Source organism: Convolutriloba macropyga, chromosome 15, assembly GCF_964194025.1.
Source record: "Convolutriloba macropyga chromosome 15, txConMacr16.3, whole genome shotgun sequence".
Lineage (NCBI taxonomy): Eukaryota > Metazoa > Xenacoelomorpha > Acoela > Convolutidae > Convolutriloba > Convolutriloba macropyga.
In genome coordinates this window covers 7,698,311-7,722,744 of record NC_134482.1, presented here as the reverse complement: position 1 = coordinate 7,722,744, position 24,434 = coordinate 7,698,311, and the positions used below count along the sequence as shown (strand labels likewise).

Sequence of the window (24,434 nt, the reverse complement as noted above, 5' to 3'; positions counted from 1 at the left end):
TGCCTTTTAGATTGCGTGATTGGAGCCGCAAATCAACTTAACCTTTTATCGTACAGTACGCGTGAACGACTTGGCACAGTTAGTAGGATCAAAAAAACACCATTATCAATCATCCCACACTGGAAAAGTAAAATAATCAACCAAACATCAATCATTGGAGAAAGTGGCGCTTACAAGTCAAACTTGCAGTCATAGCCAAGGAGGGCAACTTTAGATGTATTACTGGACCAAGTTCAGAGAATTTACTCTTGCCACTAGAACCAAGCTATAAAGAACAGATCGATGACCCAACGGAAGTAACTGAAAGAAAGAGAGAATACAGAAACGCAAAACTAAAGCTATCATGAGAGTTAAAGTGACAGCGGACAGTAGAGGCCAGATTACTGTGTTGCGACTAACCACGGAACATTTGTTATCAAAAATCGGCTTCCCTTTTGTACTTGAACAAAGGCAGCGAGGGCCGAAGCTTTTTAGACCGAAAAGATCATCATGCAGTTAAATAGCGAGTTAAACAGTCGAAATGTGGACAATAATTGAATCTTTCTTCATAAACCCCGCAGTATTACCTTCAACAGGTACCTGTTATTCTCGGGAAAACAAAAAAAAGAAATTGTAGACAATTTTTGTAGCAAGCTTAATAAACTAGCGGAAACTTCAAATAAAAACACTGTGAAAAGACAATCATTAAAGACATATTCATAAAAAACTTGTCAAACGCCGAAACTCAACGCTTCGCTAAAAGATCGACCCCGATGAAGCACTCCAAACAGCTAAACATGAAAATAGGAGTACAAAATGATATGAGCATGAATAGCACCGAGCAACCAACAATCAAAAGCGTTCAAAATAACACTAGTTATTGCAACGCTAATCGTTAACAACTAGCTCACCCGAATTTCAACAAGCGAAAACAGACAAACCAAAACGTACAAAACATCAAAAATGACAACCAAATCGAAGATGAAATGATAATTAACGTCGAAAACTACAAGTCGATATACAAATCGGACTACAGTTCATCAGACGACAATTGCACGGCAATGCTAAGCGATGAGATTCAAATTTGGTGATAGCCATTGAAAGTTTTAATTTTGTTCTGGTATTGTCTGTTCATTTGTAACAAAGAACCGCGCGGCAACAATCATAGAAAATATAAAGGAGCAAAATGTTTAAAGGAAAATTGGGAGAAACATTTATGAAAAATCTCCAACGGATCAGTCGCAGCCCTGGGACAGTACTATCCACTATCAAAAGTAAACTAGAGCGCAAAAATATAAAAAAAATGTAAACAAAAACACTGGAACGCAAAAATGTATAATTTGTGATAGTTGAAAACGGACTTTGACCTTTGATAGGATGTGATCTGTTTGAGATACTGGAAATCTGTATCACATCACAACAAATAACCAACAAATTTGTCAATTGCATTGACACAAAAATCCCGCAAAAGTGTAAAAAAATGTAAAGAAAAACACTGGAACGCAGAAATGTATAATTTGTGATAGTTGAAACGGACTTTGACCTTTGAAAGGATGTGACCTGTTTGAGATACTGAGAATCTGTATAACACAGCAACCAATAACCAACAAATTTGTCAATTCATTCGACACAACATTTCCGAATAAGCATCAAATAGCAAAACCCTTCCATGACTGATTAGAAGACTTGGTAAGTCAAAAAACACCGTAAAATCAGAATTCCACAAAAACTATCACGTAAGACTTCAAAAAGCAGAAAATAATTATCAATAAAATTGCAAGAAAAAGTCAAATCAGAGCTAGAAAGTCTGCTAAATCAAGGTTATATTGAGGAATTTTTTGCCTGTTCAGAAAACCACTTTATCTTCGGAATCTTTATCACATTAAACTAATACAGCTCAAATGCCGAACAAAGACAGCCTAATTCAAGTAATATCAAAAAAGTTAAGCTTAAACGCGGAAGAGAGCAAATCGTTCTTTACAATGAGAGACTTGCAATACGCTTACAGCCAACTCAATCTACATCCTGGGATGGCAAGACAATACAAGTATAACATCCTAAGCGGAAATAATAAAGTTATATACCAAATTAAAACTGGATTTTTTGGATTAACGGATAAGCCGGCCGTCTTTCAAGAGCCATCGACACAAAGCTAATACAACTAAAGAACACATCAAACACATATTGTTTTGGACGACATATTAATAGTCAGCTGCGGTACGATCGATGAACACATGAAATTAGTCCAAAAATGTCACAAAAAGCGAGACGAAAAAAACTTAAGAATTACTTTACCAAAATTTCACTTCGTAAAAAAATTTGTAAAGTGGCTCGGGTATAAACTCTAAAAGAGTGAAATTCAGCCAATAGAATTAAATACGAGCACTATCCTCAATCTGAAAACACCATTTAATCTAAAAAAAACATAATTCCTTGGTTCAGGACATCCTATAAATAAAATTATTCCCAAACTTGCAAAAATTTGTCATCCACTCATATCACTATTGAAAAAGCCCCACAAATTTGATGGATCAAGGAGCAAAATGATTATTTCGAAGAAATTAAATCTAACATTGCAGAGTCTACAGAAAACAGACATTACAACAGCCAATCTTGAAACTAGAAGAAAAGGCAACGCATCAAGGCAAGACTAGGCACGGCAAAAGTACAATTAGATCATGAAGTTTGGTTAACTGTCGCATTTACCTCCCGTTTCTTAAACTCAGTCTGAATCTCAGATACAGCGTATGAACTAGACTTGTGTGGGGTAGTTGGGCCGTAGCACCTTTCATGTATTATCTCTATGGTCAAAAACTTACGGTCATAACAGACCACCATGCTTTGACTTCAATAATAAAAGAGCATCGATCAAATAAATCATAAAACAGCATACTCATTCTTGTGTGAACGGTTCACTACACTTTAAGTTTGAAATCAAACATATGTCAGGCACAAAGATGGGTCTACTTAATTACATATCCCGCGAACTCAACTAAATAGCACCTAATATTGCCCAATACGATGAGCTATTCGTAGTTGCGAAACTCGATTTAATGAAATGCAGTACGAACCGTTTCCTCGTTAACACAGTTAACTTCCAATCAATCGAAATCAAACGTTGTTATAGCTGACCTTTACATATTGAGTTAAAAAATTGAACAATTTTTCGGGCCAATTTTAGCAGTAAGATTAGAACAGCTTGACAAGCAAAAATTAATGCTACCGTATATCGAAGCCATATTGATTTGTTCATTTTGTTCATCGACTATACTTAGACATCTATTAATAGTACAAGAAGCTTAACTTAAATATACTATCACTAAATCAGTATTTCCACGCCTTCTCCATCGACTAAACCAAATCTATTATTACGTTCAATGTTAGAATGAATTGGGGTGAAATGGACTAAAAGATACCTAATTTGGTAAGCTAGTTGTAGTGAATATTGTAATTTTCCTACCTTTTCAGGGAGTACGGGGCACTTAAATGCTATCCCGGACCCCGGACTTAGTGAAACCAGAGCATTTGAACTCATAGATGTCTACAACCCTTCAAAGATGCAATTTTGACAGGTGACGCAGTATATATTGAGCTTAGAAAAATACCAAAGTTCCAGTTGATCACTGTCAAAGTTCGTTTTATACTGACATACAGTTTGATTTGAAGCAGATTTCTTGAGCGTTATATTACTTGTTATCGCGTCTTGTTTCTGTGAACTATATTAGTGATTGTACAGTTTTGACCAAACGTCGACTTCTAAAAAGAAAATTAACTTTGATTTTTTGCATCATCTTTCTGAGGAACAAAGTTTCTAATATAGCGGATAATAAAGTTCACAAAAGTTGGTTGCAAAAGCGTAATATCCGGACAAATTGAAAACCGCTGAAACGAACTGGGATCCTTTTGCTGTCTTTGATAGGAGAGCAGCTGTTACATTTGATCCGCCGACGCGGACCGTGGAAGACAAACTGCTGTTCAATCTTACGAAGAAAATGCCAAACGCACCCACTAAAGACAATCAAACGAATCAACACCTCACCGACAGAGAGCCAAAGAGAAAGGTGCAGTTTAATAATAAAATTGGAGCGCAAACTCTGCTTCAAAGGAGAAAACAAAGCAAAAGCGAACAGCAACCAAGCAACCCAAGCATAATTAGCAGAGAAAAGCATCGATAAGCAGCTCAAACACAAATACAACAAGAAGTATCAGAATTTAGGGGATGAAGTTAGCACTAAACGAAGTTTTGGCTGCAAAAGAATCGAAGAAAAAGATTGACCCAATAAACTAATGGCATCTTCTAATGGACTCTTCACCTTCTAGAGCAGAAAATGCCCAAGCAACTGAAGTGGTAAGAAATAACCCCTGAACTGAACCGCATAGTCACTTTTTGCGATATCGAAATCCAGGTGACCGTTCATCAGGCGTCGTTCACAAGGACCGCCACGTTTAACACAGAGATGGTTTACGATAATCGGTTAGCAGCAACCTACCTAAGCTGAAGCTGAACAACTTCAAGGGAAACCTTTTCAAATAGCCGGAGTGGTCTAGTATGTTTATTGCTACAGTGGATCAACGACCAATTCCAGACTCACATAAATTGAGCCACCTGAAGACTCTACTGAAAGGCAAGACAAATTCAGCAGTCTGTGGAAAGGGCTATTCTTGGTGTTTTCTATGGTGCTGCTTGGAGCACTCTGGACAGGAATTTTGGAAGGCATCTTGCAATCATTCATGCACATGCTGTAGAGTCTTTGCAAGGGTAGTCAGTTGAAACTACACAACTCAACAGGACTGATCATTTTCTCAGGTATTGTCTCCAAATTTGTGAAAGTGCTCAAAAAGTACAAGTAGAGTGGTGATCTGCAACCAATCTCGGCATTGTATAGGGCAGTAGAAAAAGTACCGTAAATTCTCAAATAGAAAGGGTGGTGCTACGCTGATGGTAAAGATGATGACCGGCCTGGTCAGGTTATGTTTGAAAAGTGGTAATCTAGAATGGCATTTGTGCACGAAGGGTTTTCAGCTTTCAGGGGACAGCAAAAGGCAAAAAGAAGAAGCCCGAAGAGGACTGAATAGATGCAAATGTTTTTCAGAGACACCAAACGTTAATGCTACTTAAAAAGTAAAGCGAATCCAAAATGATCACTTTCCGCTAGTTGATGGCACTCATAAGATTTGTAACTGTCCATTGTTGGGGAACATGAGTGTGAATGATCGGTATGCAGCAGTTAGAAAGCAACGCTTTTATTACAGATTTCTGGTCAAATGACAAGCTATCAAAGCTTGTAGAGTCAAAACAGGTGGTATCAACGGATGTATCAGGAATCACAACCGATCCCTACGCCAAGATAACCAAATGGAAGAGAGCAATCATGCAGTCAATGTAAGCGCAGCAACAACCAATCCGACTAAAGAATTTACGAGCTTCCTTCAGACAATCAGTGTCTCAATATAGAGCGATGGCAACAGGCTGAACATATATGCTTTCCTCGATATTGGATCAACAGTTTTTCATTTACCGACCAAAAGGTGCAAGAGAGGTTACGAGCCCGGTGCTGCGCTGTTGCTACACTCAACATAGCTGACATACACGGAACAAAGGATCTGAAGACAGAAAAAACTCCTCTCAAAATAGAGGGACTACATTCAAAGGTGAATTCAGTTGAAGCGTTTGCACACCTCTCAATTGCTCTGAGGAACAAGAGCTTGAACCTGACGGATGTTGGCATCATCCATGGAGAAGATGTTTATGAGCTACAACATCAACCGGACTACATGACAGGAAAGGAAGTGAATCTTTCGCCGTTCTAACAGAGCTAGGATGGTTAGTAAGTGGAACGCTGATGGGTAAAAAAACGCAGATAGTTTTTCATTTTGCCTTCGCAAAGAATACCCAAACCTGGTGGGACATAGAAATTTGTGCTTCCAAAGTCAAGCTTCGTCACTCAGTCGAAGAAAAAATGCAGGCACAAAAGATGCTAGACAGCACGAAGGAGTTTACAGGTGAGCTGAACGAAGTGGGAATACTGGTGAGTGAACCAGAGCCCAACCTGCCATACAATTACAGCTCAGCCTTGAGTCAGCATTACTAATTGGAGCAGAAGGTCAAAAGAGATCCGAACCTGAAAAGTTTGTATCTACAGTCAGTAGATACAGATAGAGATTTATAGAATGGATTCATAGAAGTACTAAACGAATCCGTAATAAGAACTCTTTCGGGAAGGGGTGGTATCTGCCCCACCATACCGTGGTAATCCCGAACAAGCCAGGCGAAGTAAGGCGTGTTTTCACAAAGAAGTATGCCTAAACCACTAGTTACTAGCAGTACCAGATCTACTGAATGGTTGTTTGGGACAATATTCAGATTTCCTGAAGGATCAATTGACCTGACAGCGAACATCGAATCAATGTTTCTGCAAATGCAACTTCTGGAACAGGACAAAATCTGCTTGAGATTTCTGTGGCTTACCAGAACTAACAAACCAGTTGCAAAATACGGATATCAGCGCCATTTTTGGAGCCAAGAGTTCTCCAACTCGCGCAAATTATGCTCTCAAGCGAGTGGGATTCGATAATGAAGAAACGAGTCTAACCACAGCAAGGGCAATGCAATACAAACTTCAAGCATGGGTTTGCAGCATGGGTTTGAGCTGAAGAAGTGAATAAGCAACAACTATGAATTTACTGCAGCAACCCAGAAGACCTGAAGTCAATCAGCAACACGAAGCAGATCAATGTGGAACCTTATAACGAGGGATCCTCTTTACTCGGAATACAATGGACTATTACTGATGATAGTCTTCAAGTGCTCAGAGAAAATCCAGTGTGCAGAGGCTCATTGGGCCGACCCGGTTGCAGCAACCAGAGAGTGAGTGTCCAGAGCAATTGAATCTAATGTTTGCCTCAGAGGACAAAATACACCGTTATCAGTCTTCGTGATACAAGTTGAAGAAAGGGCAGCTGTTTTTAAGTGGGAAAGGTTCAGTGATTTTAACAGACCAGTAAATACAAAAACTTACGCACAGCGAGCATTGAGCAAGTGAAAATTAGCAACACTTAGAATCAGCGTCGAAGAAAGATCAACGGCAGATGCAGTCGCCTCCAGCTACTGCAGCGAGAACAGAAAGGGCACAAAGAAAGGACAAAAAGACGATAGCACAAAAAGTGTTACCAGTAATAGCCGATTTACATTGATAAAAAATAGAAGCCTCAACTCTTTTTGCAATTGTTAGAGTGAATTACTACAGCACTTTGATTGCAAAAAGCGGGCAAAGGAATGAAAATGGATGGTGCTTTTTTGTTCACCTGTCTAAATTTTAAAGCGCAGCATGTAGAAGTGGTTTTTAAGTTAGACACAGAAAGTTGTCCCAATGCAATTACGAGATTCACTGCACGAAGAGGCATACCAAGTAATATCATTAGTGACAACCGAACAAATTTTGTTGAGGCTGAACGAGAGTTTGCAGAGTACGTTGCGGCATGGAACAAAGAAAGGATCGAGGAAAATCTGATTGGACAAGGAATCAGATGGAGGTTCACCAAACCCACCGCGCCTTAATTTAGAGGAGTATGAAAGCGACTGATTACAAGTTGCAAAATCGCTATGTATGCTGTGTTGATGAAAAAATCACTCACCGAAGACGTTTTTTGAACCACAATGTGCATTTTGGAATAAACGTTGAACGCAAGACCGTTGTCTCCAGTCAGTTCACTTCTTAATGACTTTGAGGCATTGACCTCCAATCACCTCAAGCATACGCAAGTCTCGTGTGGGATAGATTTCGTAAAGAGTACATGCAAACTTTGAATAATCGGCCAGAATAGAGATCTACAACAAACGAAAACGTTAACGAAGGTGATCCCGTATTGTTGGTCGAAGATACCGACAATAGACGATACAACAATCTGGTTGTAATTACGAAGACTATCGAAGGTCTGACGGTTTGATTCTGTCGGTGGAAATTCGAACGAAAGAACGAGTTTACAAGAAACCAGTAGTGAAGTGTACTACAGAATGGGAGAACAGATTTCATGAAAAAAACGCCGGTGATGTAGCGGCCGACCTTAACACATTAAATAACTAAATAGAACAACATTTCAGGGCCAATTTGAGCAGTGAAATTAGAAAAGCTTGAGAAGCGAAACCTAATGCTACACTTTATCGAAGCCAGATTGTCTGTTCATTGTGTTCAACATTTATAATTATGTAACTATGATTAAAATATGAAGTCAAAATTTAACTCGAACTCAAACCGGCTCTACTATCAATAAATGAGTATTGCCACACGTTCTCCATTGACGAAACCAATTCTACTATTACTTTCAACGATACAATCTATTGAGCTGAGAGGGACATAAAGACACCAAAATTGGTAAGCTAGTTGTAGTGATTTTTTGAAGTTTTCCAACAAATTCAGAGAGTACGGGGTGCCCTGTACGGTATCCCAAACGCCGAACTCTGCAAATTCAGACAATCTGAAGAAAAAGTTATTTACAACCAATCAAAGATGCAATTTTGACTTGTAAACAGGATAAAAATTGAGCTTGAAAAAATACTAGTTCCTGTTGATCACAGTCGAAATTCATTTTAATTTGACACAAAGTTTGAAGCACATTTCCTGAGGGTTAAATTACTTGTTAGCGTGTTTTGTCTCTTTAAATTATATAACTGATTGTGCAGTTTGGACTTAATTTTGAAAAAGAGATTTAACTTTGATATCATCATTATTTGTTTCCGAGGAACAGAATTCCTAATATAACTCAAAAGACCGTTCACAAAAGTTAGAAGCAAAAACATATTATCCTGAGAGATTTGAAACCGCTGAAATAAACTGGCGGTGTAAAGTTTGCCTTGTCTTTGATAGAATAGCAGCCGTTACACAAGTCGACTCACCCGGAAATGTCCGTCACTTAACACAAATATTTTAAATATCACTCAGAATCCCTCAATCGCAACGCGAAGTAGTGAATTAAAAAAGATTCACGAAGCAACAATATGATGCGCGAAAGCAAAATCATCAAATTCCTCGCTGGAAGTGAATAGTTTAATTAATTTAATATAAATTCCTTAACAAAATCATTTAAACAGTATTTTTCTCTCTAGAATCAAGTAAGTGTAACAAGCTGAAAAAGTTGAACGAAACACTAAGCTGAAAAAGTTGAACGAAACACTAACAATCAAATAAGTGTAACAAGCTGAAAAAGTTGAACGAAACACTAACCGATTTGAACGAAACACGTGATCTTTGGCATTCTATTCGGAACGCCAAAGATCACGAAAGATACTCCAATAAAAGTAAGAATTGATGAAAAAAATGAGAGACAGGCAAGTCAAACCAGATACACAAACAATAGACCCCACACACAACCCAGAAAAAAAATTGCGTGGACGCCTTAACCTTGCACTTATCAAAGTTTTCACATAAAGACTACTAGCCAGCTTGACCACAAAGGACGCATTAATAAAGGAAGCAAGAGACTGCGTGCTTGCTAGTAATGAGGAAAGATGGAAACAAACAAGCCCGTTTATAGGGGGAACACAACGTAAAATTAGGGTGTCTTTCCATTGATGACTGAATCGCAATTCCCCATGCATTAACGATGCATTTATTTACGGCATCCATAGTACGCACTCAGGAAGCTGGGAATTATCGACCTGGCCATCCATGACTGTTGGCTATAAATGAACCGATACCTACTGTCAAAAACCTCCAAGTGTGCACCTTGTATCAATAGAGGTAAAAAACTATAACAGCGAGAACAGAAAGGGCACAAAGAAAAGACAGAAAGACGAGAGCGCAAAAGGTGTTACCAGTAATAGCCGATTTACATTGATAAAAAATAGAAGCCTCAACTCTTTTTGCAATTGTTAGAGTGAATTACTATAGCACTTTGATTGCAAACACCGGGCAAAGGAACAAAAACGAATGGTGGGTTTTTTGTTTTGTTCACCTGTCTAAATGTTAGAGCGGTGCATGAAGAAATGGTTTTTAAGTTAGACACAGAAAGTTGTCCCAAGGCAATTACGAGATTCACTGCACGAAGAGGCATACCAAGTACAATCATTAGTGACAACGAAACAAATTTTGTTGAGGCTGAACGAGAGTTTGCAGAGTACGTTGCGGCATGGAACAAAGAAAGGATCGAGGAAAATCTGATTGGACAAGGAATCAGATGGAGGTTCACCCAACCCGCCGCGCCTTAATTTAGAGGAGTATGAGAGCGACTGATTAGAAGTTGCAAAATCGCTATGTATGCTGTGTTGGTGAACAAATCAGTCACCGATGACGTTTTCTCAACCACAATGTGCAGTTTGGAATAATCGTTGAACGCAAGACCGTTGTCTCCAGCCAGTTCACATCTTAATGACTTTGAGGCATTGACGTCCAATATTCTCAAGCATATGCAAGTCTCGTATGGGATAGATTTCGTAAAGAGTACTTGCAAACTTTGAATAATCGGCGAAAATAGAGATCTACAACGAACGAAAACGTTAACAAAGGCAATCCCGTATGGTTGGTCGGAGATACTGACAAACGACGACACTACAATCTGGTTGGAATTACGAAGACTATCGAAGGTCTGACGGTTTGATTCTGTCAGTGGAATTTCGAACGAAAAAAGGAGTTTTGAAGAAACCAGTAGTGAAGCTCGCCGTTGTACTACAGAATGGGAGTACTGATTTCACGAAAAAAAAACGCCGGCGATGTAGCGGCCAACCTTAACACATTGAATAACAAAATGGAACAATATTTCAAGGCCAGATTGAGCAGTGAAATTAGAAAAGCTTGACAATCAAAACCTAATGGTACACTTTATCGAAGCCAGATTGTCTGTTCATTGTGTTCAACATTTATATTCATGTAACTATAATTAGTATATGAAGTCAAAATTTAACTTGAACTCAAACCGGCTCTACTATCAATAAATCAGTATCGCCCACTTTCTCCACTGACTAAGCCAATTCTATTATTACTTACAACGTTGCAAGCTATTGAGCTGAGAGGGACATAAAGAAACCAAAATTGGTAAGCTAGTTGTAGTGATTTTTTGCAATTTTCCAACAAATTCACAGAGCACGGGGTGCCCTGTACGGTATCCCGAACGCCAAACTCTGTGAATTCAAACAATCTGAAGAAAACGTTTCTTACAACCAATCAATGATGCAATTTTCACATGTAAACAGGATGAAAATTGAGCTTGAAAAAATACTAGTTCAAGTTGATCACAGTCGAAATTCGTTTTAAACTGACACAAAGTTTGAAGCACATTTCTTGAGCGCTAAATTACTTGTTAACGTGTTTTGCCTCTTTAAATTATATAACTTATTGTGCAGTTTAGACCTAATTTTGAAAAAGAGACTTAACTTTGATATCAACATTATTTGTTTCTTAAGAACAGAATTCCTAATATAACTCAAAAGACCGTTCACAAAAATTAAAAGCAAAAATATATTATCCTGACAGATTTGAAACCGCCGAAATAAACTGGGCGGTGTAAAGTTTGCCTTGTCTTTGATAGAATAGCAGCCGTTACACAAGTCGACTCAACCGGAAAACTCAGTCACTTAACACAAATATTTTAAATATCACTCAGAATCCTTCAATGGCGACGCAAAATAGTGATTTAAAAGAGATTCATGCAGCAACAATATAAGGCGCAAAAGCAAAATCATTGAACTCCTCGCTGGAAGTGAATAGTTTCGTTAGTTTAATATAAATTCTTTAACAAAATCAATTAAACACTATTTTTCTCTCTACAATCAAGTAAGTGTAACAAGCTGCAAAAGTTGAACGAAACACTAACCGAGTCATAATTCTATTCGGAATGCCAAAGATCACGAAAATACTCCAATAAGAGTAAGATTTGATGAAGAAATTGAGAGACAGGCAAGTAAAACCAGATACACCATCAACAGACGCCACATACAACCCAGAAAAAGCACAAAATTGAAAAAAAAAATTGCTTGGACGCCTTAACATTGCGCTTATCAAAGTTTCCACATAAAGACCACTAGCCAGCTTGACCACAAAGGACGCACTAATAAAGGAAGCAGGAGACTGCGTGCCTGCTAGTAATGAGGAAAGATGGAAGCAAACAAGCCCGTTTATAGAGGAAACAACACAACGTAAAATTAGGATGTTTTTCCATTGATGACCGACTCGCAATTCCCCATGCATTAACGATGCATTTTTTACGGCATCCATAGTACGCACTCGGGAAGCTGGGAATTATCGACTTGGCCATCCATGACTGATGGACATAAATGAACCGATTCCTTCTGTCAAAAACATCCAAGTGTGCACCTTGTATCAAAAGGGGTAAAAACCTATAACATGTTTTTCTCTTCGCTAAATGTCCGCCCATAATTCCTTGTGGTGATCCAAATGAAGAAGAGCAGATAACTCTCGGTGGTCGAATATACAATGAAAAAGTTCAAGAGGTAAATAATTTAGTAAATTTTTTAAACTTCCATCAGCGGAAATAATCGAACACGCAAACGGAAATAATATCCAAACTTTGCTCCAAAATTATATTCTTCTACATTACTTTCCACGATGCTTTTTTCGAGCTACAACCCGGGTAGGCAAACAAATTAGCAATTTTTGCTAACAAAATAATGTTGATTTATCGAAGCCAGATTGTCTGTTCATTTTGTTCAACATTTATATTTATGTAACGATGGTTAGTATATGAAGTCAAAATTAGACTGGAACTCAAACCGGCTCTACTATCAATAAATGAGTATTGCCACACATTCTCCATTGACTAAGCCAATTCTACTATTACTTTCAACGATACAATCTATTGAGCTGAGAGCGACAAAAAGATACCAAAATTGGTCAGCTAGTTTTAGTGAAATATGTTGGTAAATAATTTAGTAAAAATTTTAAACTCCCTTCAGCGGAATTAATCGAACACGCAAACGGAAATAATGTTCAAACGTTGCTCCAAATTTATATTCTACTACATAGCTTTCCACGACGCTTCTTTCGAGATAGAACCCAGGTAGGCAAACAAATTAGCAATTTTTGTTAACAAAATAATATTGATTTATCGAAGCCAGTTTGTCTGTTCATTGTGTTCATAATTTAAATTTATGTAACTTTTATTAGTATATGAAGTCTATTCATATTATTAGTATATTCATACCGTTCATTGTGTTCAACATTTAAATTTATGTAACTATTATTAGTATATGAAGTCTATTCATATTATTAGTATATTCATACCGTTCATTGTGTTCAACATTTATATTTATGTAACTATTATTAGTATATGAAGTCTATATGAACTATTGTTTATATTTTTGTAACTTTTATTAGTATATAACAAAAAAATATTGATTTAATTGCGGCGTCAATTATTGATCACAGGGCAGTGCGCTTAGTTGAGCGTCTAATAAAAGACACCAAGCGTTGTCTAGATTGTATAGAAAACGCATCAAAAACAAAATTCAACATGAAAAGCTCAATAAACTCAATAAATTACCAATTATGCAATTGCTAGCAGAAAAAGAAAACGCAAAAAATCTCCCAATTCGAAGAACATTTCGGAAGACGTCCAAGTACTCCTCCTAGTGACATAAGTAGCAAACCTAATATGACAAATTTTTTTATGAAAGAGTCACTTAAAATATTTAGACCAGTGCGCGGTGAATTGGAACATTTCATACCTGTCAGTAAGTGGGACGAGCATGACCGAAGCGATATTGAAATAGAGACCGACAGGACCAATGCGATAAAAGACTCTATCGAACGGAACCAAATGATCGGCAGAGCGAATTGAGACTGCTACTCGGGGAAGGACAGAGCAGAACAACTCCACGTACGGAGGACTTGGTCCAGCTAAAACTCAAAAAGAAAGTACCGGCGAAGAACTGTGCGAGGTCCTAGAACCGGGTTCGACGTTGATCAAAGGCGATGGCCTAAGATACGTCATGATAGGGCCAGGAAAAATGCCATTAACGGTGGGAAAATTTGGACGTGGCCAAAATCGGCTTAAAAGCCGAAAAAGACACACCATTGCTGCCACACGGAGAACATCGTCCGAAAACACCTACCGTGAAAATAACAGAATACAAAATATCGAAACATGCAATTGTCAGCGGACAGAAGACAGAAAAGGGCCAGAAAATTGGCCGACGCTCCCAGCCTGACGATGTAAATCGAACGTCTCACAGGCATTACGAGTCCGCATGCCCGTGAAACCCGTACGACCTCCACCAGAACCGCCGTCGCCAATCAAAAGTAAGAAAGCGCTTAAAATCACAAAACCGACTGAACAACACGAGCCGTCAGGCATCAAACGTTGAAGAAACGGAAATGGTACCAACACGTCAGCGGTTTCCTACCCAGCACGATTAGACGTCCCCAAGGAAATAAAAAAAGTGTGCAAAAATCGAATGAATCAACTACGATCGCACAAAGCAGCACATCCGCATTGGAACTACGCCCCTTTCATAGTAGGAATATAATCACTCGCGGGGCAAAATCCTCCACAAGAGACACACTCAGAGTTGGTTGTAATCTCTTGGCGATTCGCACCAATAACTCAAAACTACATCTCCCACAAAGTTGCCCCGCACGAATTCGCACAGCGCATGAGGCCGAATTGGTCTCCGACTAGGATAGCCCCAGAAAAATTTTAAACAAATATTATCCCTAGTGATGCGCGGATTCAAATCTTGCAAGAATCTTGCAAGATGATTCAAAACTTGCAAGATTCTTGCAAGAATCTTGCAAGATATCAATCAAGGCCAAAAAATAAATCTGGGTACAAGTGTTTTAGGAAACATCTTTGAAGCAAGTTTTTGTTTACTGAACAAGTTACGAAGCCTAATTCAATGAAAAAAAAAATTAGCCAGGATTCAAAATCTTGCAAGAATCTTGCAAGAATCTTGCAAGATTTTGAATTCCGGAAAAAATATTTATGTGTTTTTGGTCGCTAAAACTAACTGAAAACCAAATATCATGACTGATATCAGTATTCTTGATCAGCAAAACTGAACTTATTTGACTTTTTTTGAACACGCCTTTTGAATGTGAAATCTTGCAAGAATCTTGCAAGTTTCTTGCAAGATTTTGAATTCAAAAACAAATTTCCGACAAATAACTAGAGACAACTCGAGGCAATCAAATCCGTCTTTTTAAAGGTCAATTTACCTAATTAAAGGCGAAAACACTTTCAACCTTTTTCTCATTTTTTATTAAAAATAATTATTTTTAGAGAAACAAACATTTTTTGGAATTTTTTTTGTTACTGATCATATTGGTAATATAGAATGTTTTTGTTGTCGTTAAAAAATTCCGATTATTTATGGTGCGGTCTAAATATTTTCCTATTGAGATCCTAATAAACGGATATGAATCCTTCAGTTGATAGCTATTGGTGTTAATGTCCTTGAAGTTTTTTCACTCAAAAAATATTCGTGTGTTTTTGAAGTTCCATTTTTTGTTCTTCTTTCATTCGATTTATAGTTTAGTCATCATCTAAACAAAATTGAACTCAACTTTCTAGTAAATCAAACATCAAATTGATATCCCAGACTACCAGTAGTATGTAGGTTGTAGTGCAAAAAGAATTTTTGGTATAGCTTGCCTAGGAAAAAAGTTAGTTTTTCATACGGAAATTTGCTATTATTTCGAATAAATAATTTTAAAAATAGGTCTATTTCGTCGGGTCAAGGAGTTGTTCAAATCTAACCAAACTCGGTATCGAGTATCCCATGGGTAACTAGATTGTAAAACAAAAAGAATTTTCGGCATAGCTTGCCTAGCAAAAAAGTTAGTTTTTCACACGGAAATTTGCGAATTTCGCAAATAACGAATTTTAAAAATAGGTCTTTTTCGTCGGGTCAAGGAGTTGTTCAAAGCGAACCAAATTGATATCCCAGACTACCAGTAGTATGTAGGTTGTAGTGCAAAAAGAATTTTTGGTATAGCTTGCCTAGGAAAAAAGTTAGTTTTTCATACGGAAATTTGCTATTATTTCGAATAAATAATTTTAAAAATAGGTCTATTTCGTCGGGTCAAGGAGTTGTTCAAAGCGAACCAAATTGATATCCCAGACTACCAGTAGTATGTAGGTTGTAGTGCAAAAAGAATTTTTGGTATAGCTTGCCTAGGAAAAAAGTTAGTATTTCATACGGAAATTTGCGAATTTCGCAAATAACGAATCTTAAAAATAGGTCTAGTCTGGTTTAGTCGTTTTGTTTGTTTCGGAGAACTGTGTAAGTGCGGTTTTTTTGCCGTACTAAATCAGTACTCCTATAGCTTATTTCAGTAACTCCGCCACTGCCGGTCCCCAGCCCGGAATGAAAAAGGAGGAGGGATGAACCACAAAAATTATACTGGAAAATCTCGAAAAAGTCAGGTTTTAACTTGGCTTCAGAAGATTTTCCGACATTTGATTAACTATTTCAGCTCAACCAACAGCAAAAAAGCAGCCAGGTAACCAGGACAAAAAGGTAAATTTAAATTCAAAATCTTGCAAGATTCTTGCAAGATGGATTCAAAATCTTGCAAGATTCTTGCAAGATGGATTTAAAATCTTGCAAGAATCTTGCAAGATGGATTCAATTCTTGCAAGAATCTTGCAAGCAAAATGGAAGAACTATGCATTCCCTTGCAAGATTTCTTGCAAGATTCTTGCAAGATTTTAAATTTATCGATCACCAGGGATAAAACAAAACACTTTTTACCAGAAAATCTATTATTAAGATAATAAGTACACAATTTTATTTACTTTTCTGTCAAATTGCCCCATTAATATAAAAAATTCAGCATTTCTCAATTTTCGTATGCAATGGAGGAAATGTGGCATGCAGTAACCATCAATGCGATATTTAATCATCCTTATTCATCATTATAATTTAAAGGTCAGTTACCTTCTACTGTAAATTTGTTCATGTCTGCGTCAACTTTTATTCAAACATTGTTCATTTTCAACAGTTTTACTATTAGAGTATGTTCATACTTTGCTGTAAACAAAAATATTTGCTCATATTTCTATTCACTTCATGTGCGCTTCCCTAATGTTGTTATTAGTGTTGATCATTCTGGTTTGAGCAACCCTAGTCTTCACTACAAATTTAAACCTGCTTTCATGTTGTCCAAATCTCACCGCAATGTAGCTCAGTGCTCAAACTTTTTTAAGGCATGTTTCTCTAAGCGAAGCAGCACTGTCAATAAATGGCCGAGCATCACTCATAAGTTCAGTAAGCATAATTCGCCCCGCCCGCGAAACAGAAGTGCCGTTTAAATTGCCTGATTAGCGCCGCGAATCAACTTAATCTTTTATCGTAAGGTCAGCGTAAACGGCAATTTTTGGTAATTATTAATTAAGTAATAAATGCACGGTTGCAAGTATATTGGGCTAAAAACGAAGCGAAAATAGGTGGTTCGAAACTAACTAAACTCTTGCCAAGAGCGGTACGAAGAGTAGAGTTCTCTTCCTTTTTCATTTACGGGATTTAACTTTAATCAAACATTATGTTCGTATTTCCATCAAAATGGTTTTCTGAGAGCAGTTTTTTTAAATCAAAAATTAGAATTTCCTTCCAAAACTCATTTACAATTCTTGCAAAAAAATTCATCCATTTGGTTTTGAAAACGAAAAGTACAAAAGAACTAACAATTTCGAAAACTATTTGTTAGGTTTAGAAAAAAGAAACAATTTTTTGAAGTACATTGATACTACTTGCCTTCTTTTTGAGCTTTATTTGCTAAACTGATAAAATTGAATATATAATGCAACGTAATTCCATGTGTTGCAACACCGTCATAATGAATCTACAAGAATATTAGGCCGCTGATTGAAGAAGATTTCTTTTTTCCTACCTTTCTTGAGCTGTGGTAACCGAAGACAAATCAGTCGCTTGACCACCAGTGCCGGGTTCCAGTTTCGATTAAAAATGATTATTTCATGAAACTCAAATCTAAGCGTATCTACTCTAATTTTATCCTTTTGTAAACATGTGGAATAACTACTGCTGCTATGAAAGATATGTTTAAAAAAAATTAGGTTCTATTCTGTCTGACCAAATTCAACCAGTTTTTTTATGCCTCACACTTACAAAATTTATTCGTTTTTATAGCATGTTACTAGGCAACAGGTAATATCATATGCTCAGTGAGCTCGGTGGGATTAATTACTATTAGAATTGTTTTCACTCGGCCTACAATTGTTACCAGCTGATAGCGACTTAAAGGTTTATGGATCTAATAGAAGTACCTTTTAATCAGGAAAAGAATTCTTGCTCGCATCCCGGAGTTGAGCGTCATCATATATCAGTAATGAATCATGAAACTTTCATTCTAGTTTTCTCTATGAGCAGGGATCTGATCAGGGGATTTTCTGCGACATTTCATGGTAAAATTCAGATTATAGTCCTGAACATCTTATGAAAAGAATGGGGATCAATTCTGTGATTACCTTGAACGTAATGAATTTTCTTCACAAATTCCGCAGTTAACCTTCAGAAAAATTGTTATCTACTATGGACAAAAAACTTTTTAGACATTCGCAAGAAAGATTTCATCAAAATTGCTATTTTAACTTGTAATATATCGGGGTATTATAACGAGAACTATAACGGGTATTAACTGGAATAAGCGCAGAGATATGCTCTTATAAAGCATTGTGCATTATCCAAACCTTTAAATTTTCGTTCGAAATTTTCTTTTCACCTGGACTGTCTCTGAACATACTGAGATACTCAAAACATCATGTTCAGTCAATTTTCTGAATAATCGTCTACGGGATTTTACTGGACATAGTTGACGAAAATATGCTCTTTTGTCACTCTGCATCAGTACAGAATCCTGGATCCCGTTGCAGGCAATTAAAATTAATAATAATAATATTAATATTAATAATAATATTTTTATTCAAAAGGCTGAAAATAAAGTCAAAGTATATATTTAGCAAATATTACAACTTCTTGAGAGAGCATCATGCAGACATATAGTCCTTCGAGTGATGTCTCCTGAGCAAACAATTCATGAGTCTCATTGCAATGATGATTACAAAAAGTTGAAAAACATGACTTCTGATTTATGGCCTCATCGCCTTAAAAATAAGCTCTGAAAGTTTTTGTTTTGAATAGAGAAAAAATGCTACCAGAATAAACTTGAGAGATAATCATTATCACATATATACAAATCCCGGAAATCGTGCAGCAATTTATCCAGCCCCTCTTTTTTGCATCTCAATAACGCTATCAAATTGTTTTTTTCCAACTGAACACATTTATTGAAAAGTACACTATTCTCAATTTTTCTTTCATAATTCGAAGTTAATTTTCCTCTGTTTCTCAAAAATTTTCAGCCTACTAGTGCTGTTTTGCAAATTTGAGCCTTCTTATTCTGTTATAAAAGAATTAACATCGGAGTATTCCGACTCTCGTCTCAGAAATTTATTAACATCTTAAACAACTCATAGATAAGTAGTTCTCTAAGTTAGCAGATTTTAAATTTCTCTTTAATCTTAGCCAGGCTTTCATATTTTTAAAGCTTGAAAGAGTTTCGAATTATCAGTTCTTGTTGGTTTTCAATATTGACTAAAAGTGATTTGTTCGCGGTGCCGTAAATAAAAACTCCATATTGATAAGTTGGTTGAAGGTATGTTCTATAAACTTGGTATAGCTGATTGCTGTTGAAAAATGCACGCATATGATATGTAATAGATGCTACCTTAGAAGCACAACTTAGCAAGTTTTTGCAGTGTATATCAAATATCAGTAGATTGTCAGTTTCCATTCCAAGGTATCTGCTTTTTTTCGCAAATTTTTCAGTCAACAAATTTTTTCCGTTTTGAGCAATTTGATTCGAAAAAAAAATTATAACAGTTTTGTCGCTGTTTAGTGTTAGTCTGTTGTTTTTGAACCCAAATTTTATTTTCATATTTAAACCTTTGTTGCCTCCGGCTAAGATGTCATTGTGAACCAAGTTACAATCGTCAGCAAAAAGAGTCAAATTAGAGTTTTTCTCATCTACTTTCAGATCATTGACATAAAAGAGAAATAAGAGAGGACCTAGTACACTACCCTGGGGAACCCCAGTGCTTACTAATTCTATCGAAGATTCTTGTCTATTCAAGTCCACAATATGTTTTCTGTTTTCTAAATAAGAGCGTAACTAGTTTCCAATAACTCCCCTCAAACCGTTATTTTCACAATTGGCAAGCAAATCTTTGTGATCTAATGTATTAAAAGATTTGGTTAAATAAATTATTAATGTTCATTTTGAAAAATTTCTTTCCGACAAAAGTGCTCTTATTTTCTCTGTTACGACTAAAATAGCATCAGTTCCACTTCTTTTGTTCCTGAATCCAAATTGATCAGGTTTAATAATTTGTATTTAGTTAGAAATCGGTAAATCAGGAAAAAAGAGATTTTTCAAAAATTTTTGCCAGTGCCGGATAGATAGAGATTGTGCGATTGTTATTCACATCGTTGTTTTTCCCGTTTTGTATATAGGAATTACTTTGCTTGTTTTTAGAATTTTAGGAATGTAGGCAGACAGAAAACACTGGTTTACCAACATTGCAATCCATTCACAAATTGCAGGATTTAGTTTCTTCAGAAGGTAATCACAGTGTTCAAAAATATCTGCACTTTTTTTCTTTCAGGCTGGCAATAATTGTGAAATCCTCTACTGCATTGCAAATCTCTAGATGTAAAGTAAGGTCAAAGCAACGAATTTCATTGTGATTACCATTGTCATATTTTCTGACAAAATTTTTTCAATCGTGCTGAAGATTTTTTTGAAATCGTCTGCTGTTGGGCAATCAGAAACCTTTTTAGCGCCTTTGGCTTTTAAATCGTTGATCACACTGAAAAATTTGTGAAGTTTTTATTTCTTGAGCAGTTCAATTTGTGATTATAATATTGGGATTTTGCCTCCCTGTACATTATTTTTACAAATTCATTTTTCTTCTTAAATTTTTCTGCACTAGTCTAATTCGATTTTTAATGTATTACTGGAGAAATTTTTTTTTCTTTGAAAGCGCATTGCTAATTCTGCTAGTTATTCAACTGTTTACATTTTGAGATTTCGTAGATGGGACAATATAAAAATTTTCCAATGAGTTTGTTAATTATTCCAATAAGTTTTTGCCAGTTTTCCTCAATTTCGTTGAATTTAAAGCCCGGCGCAGCTTCAATAAAATTATTCCATTGTCAGTAGTTTACATCCAGCAACACTTATTTTATTTAACTTGTTCCATGTTCTCATTTTGGTTTTTGGTGTTATTAAAGTTTTTGCAACTCAGAAAATCTAGTTCTATGAATAATGCGGAATGATCACTTGACTTTTTAATTGTTCGACTTTCCTTTCTGTTTTCAAGTTTGCAATGGCTAAGTCAATACAGGAGGTTGAATTGTTTGTAATTCTGGTAGGTATCTTTTCATTTAATAAATGAAAGTCAAAACATTGTAGAAAACGAGTTAAACGTTTGTTGTCTCTTTTTTAGTCAATATAAGAATATTAAAATCACCGCATACTAAATGTTTTGATGGTTGCTTGATGTATATATGCGTCAAGTATTGCTCCACAATGTTCAAAAAAGAGCAGATTGAGCTATTCGGTGTCCTCTTTAGAACTGTAACATGAAGTTTCTTCTTATTTTCTAAGGTTACTTTTGTTGTTTGAATTTGAAGGTTGTCCTCCTGTTTCACAAAAAACAATTAATGATTAAGCTTAGTACTGTAAAGAGACGCAAAAACTTCCCCTCTCTTTGTTCTTTTAGTATAGCGCAATGAATTGAAACCTACAATTTATTATAAACCAGGTCTAATATCTTGATTCAGCCAAGTCTCACTAAAACAAACAATCTCGGGTTGCTTTATAGTTTCCAAAGTTGCTGAGAATTCATCAAAGTTTTGTTTTAGAGAGCGAATGTGTTGCAGTAGTAGCTGCATTTGATATATAGAGACGCTCACTGAGTTGTTACCTAATTTTTTTTTACTTCAGCCAACAGGTTTACTTAATAAAGTGTATAGGTAGTTAAATTACGTTCGCTTATCAACTTTCAATCCATGCTGTTTAAGTCCCGTTGTTTAGTATTTCTTAGAAATTGACTTAAAATGAGTTTGTTTTTGAAATTTTTATTCTTAGTTTGGTTGAGCGCCACGAGTTCACTAAAAATCACTGAGACTTATATGGTCGCTTCTATTTTATATTCCATTAAAGGTAGGCGAAAAAATCAAATGTCTTTAGACGAAATGCATAAAATCGTAAGTCCTCAAAAGCACAATCAATCATTTGCATTAAACGTATCTTTTTTATTCCAGTTATTCAATTGAAGTTTCAAAGGAAGGAAATGTAGAAAATCGCAACTCCTCAAAAGCTCAATAATTCATTTTCAATTAACGTATCACTTTTTATTCCAATTATTCAAATGAAGTTTCGGTTCATATCCATGTCAAAGACAAACTAACTCGTGTTTGAATTCACATTTCAGGCAATTGTATAAAGATTCGCAGAAAATCGTGAAATCCTTTACTGCCTGTGTCCGACATCTATTTAAAAAAAGAGTGAAACATTAACATAAGTAGGGACGCTTCTGGTGAAACTCGAAAGGTCTCTGAAGTTCAAAAATAGAAAAAAAATTCCCAAAATGTCTCTTTACCACTCTAGGTGTTTTTTCTATTTGCTCAATATTGAACCATGACAGAAACATAAATAATTGAGTTTGTTTTCCTCAGTATTGGCAGTTAGTTGATGGCTTGACTTCTTTTAGAAGCCATTGTAACCTTCCATCGAACATCCTTGGGCATTCTTGCTAAAAAATTGCTTTTTCATATCAGTTGATATCAGGAGAAAAACTGGCATACAGTCGGCTGAGTCTTTCACCATCCGATAATTGTTGAGCGGTTCTTTTGTTATTGGTCCTTTAATTAGCGATTCCGCTTGAATTGTTTTGTTTCATTGGGTTTTTAAGACTTGAACTTCGCTAACTTTCTTCAAAGGCACGTAAGTAGTGTTTCCGTTGTCATTCAAGCACTTAACTACCTATACACTTTATTGTAAATTAACTACCTAGACACTTTATTAAGTAAAACTGTTGGCTGATGTAAAAAAAAGATAGGTAACGACTCATTGAGCGTCTCTAAATATCAAATGCAGCTACTACTGCAACACATTCGCTCTCTAAAACAAAATTTGATGAATTCTCAGCAACTTTGGAAACTCTAAAGCAACCCGAGATTGCCTTACCACCCAGGGGCGCCAAGCATTTCATACTTACCACCCAGGGGCTCCAAGTATTTCATTCCAACTTCAACGGCTGGAAGTTTTATAGTTAAAAAGTTCAATGATATAAAACAAGCAGCTGCCACTTCGCCAAAAGATCTAAGTGTAGCAATTTTGGGAGATTTCAATTTGCCCCACATAAATTGGGAAGAGTGCGCAGCTAGAATTGCAGATGAACAAGATTTGGTTGATTCTTTGACTCAAGATTTGCTTTTGGAGCAGATTATCAGAACTCCGACACACAGAAAAGGCAACATTCTTGATCTAGTTTTTGTTACACACTCGGATGATTATGACTACGAAATATTGGATTTCCCGCTTTCCGATCACAACCCTGTTTTAGTGAACCTCAATTTAAAGCCGATCCCTTTATCGAGTTTTTCATCATAGTTTTCGGCTTGTACCCTTAATGAGTACTTATTCAAAAGTAGCGTGTGTTCGCTGCACTTCTCATTGTTCAGCGCAGACAAAAATTTTGCTGAAATCTGGCTAGCAGAATTACTAAATCTAGTTTCATACTGCCTTGTTAGAAAACGAAGGAAGAGAAAGCAGTTCCCCTTCTTTTATAGCTCCCTAACGATAAACACGATCAACAAACTTGAAACAGCAAGACGCAAAAAGTGCTCCTCTACCAAACTCGAAAATCTTGAAAACGATGTGAAAATCTTCATTGAGTTGGCTAAAATGACTTTTATTGAGTCCACAAATAACTTTACAACAATTGATGCTTTTAAAATGTTAAAAATTCACTGCTAAATACCAAATTGAGAGTCCTGATATCCAGCTGTCTGATTTACACGTGACACCTGCACAGGTTGGCATTTTACTTGAAAACGTCCCTCCAAGCACTATCGCTGTTGCAGATGGTATTCCCCCATTCGTTCTCAAGAACTGCGCTGTTACATTAGCTCCTCTAGTTCATTTAGTGTTCAGTAACATCCTATTTCTCCGTAAGTGGCCAACAATTTGGAAGTGTTCCATCATAACCCCAATTCACAAGAAGGAGTCAAAAACCAGAGTTGAGAATTATAGACCCATTTCCATATTACCTCGATTATCATTAAAATTGGAGAAAATTCTATTTGATTTCCTTTTCTCGAAAGTCAACTATAAATTGAGCAGTAGGCATCACGGCTTCAGAAAAAGACACTCAAAAATTACTCAACTGCTCGTTTTTCTTGACAAAATTTATACAAACTA

At 36.4% G+C, this 24,434-nt stretch overlaps 1 protein-coding gene and 1 long non-coding RNA gene across 3 annotated transcripts in view; one reads left to right on the top strand and one right to left on the bottom strand.

Moving 5' to 3' along the window:
- Nucleotides 1-13,060, bottom strand: part of LOC142354624 (uncharacterized) — a 33,211-nt gene extending 20,151 nt beyond the window's left edge. For both annotated transcript variants that reach the window (XR_012761104.1, XR_012761105.1), the window contains exon 1: nt 11,785-13,060. This is a non-coding gene — a long non-coding RNA (uncharacterized LOC142354624). The remainder of the gene's footprint in view (nt 1-11,784) is intronic.
- Nucleotides 1-14,059, top strand: part of LOC142354623 (uncharacterized) — a 29,846-nt gene extending 15,787 nt beyond the window's left edge. The window contains exon 4 of the mRNA XM_075406958.1: nt 13,623-14,059. Coding sequence (XP_075263073.1) covers nt 13,623-13,699 — 77 coding nt within the window. The 3' untranslated portion in view covers nt 13,700-14,059. The remainder of the gene's footprint in view (nt 1-13,622) is intronic.
- Nucleotides 14,060-24,434: the final 10,375 nt, after the last annotated feature.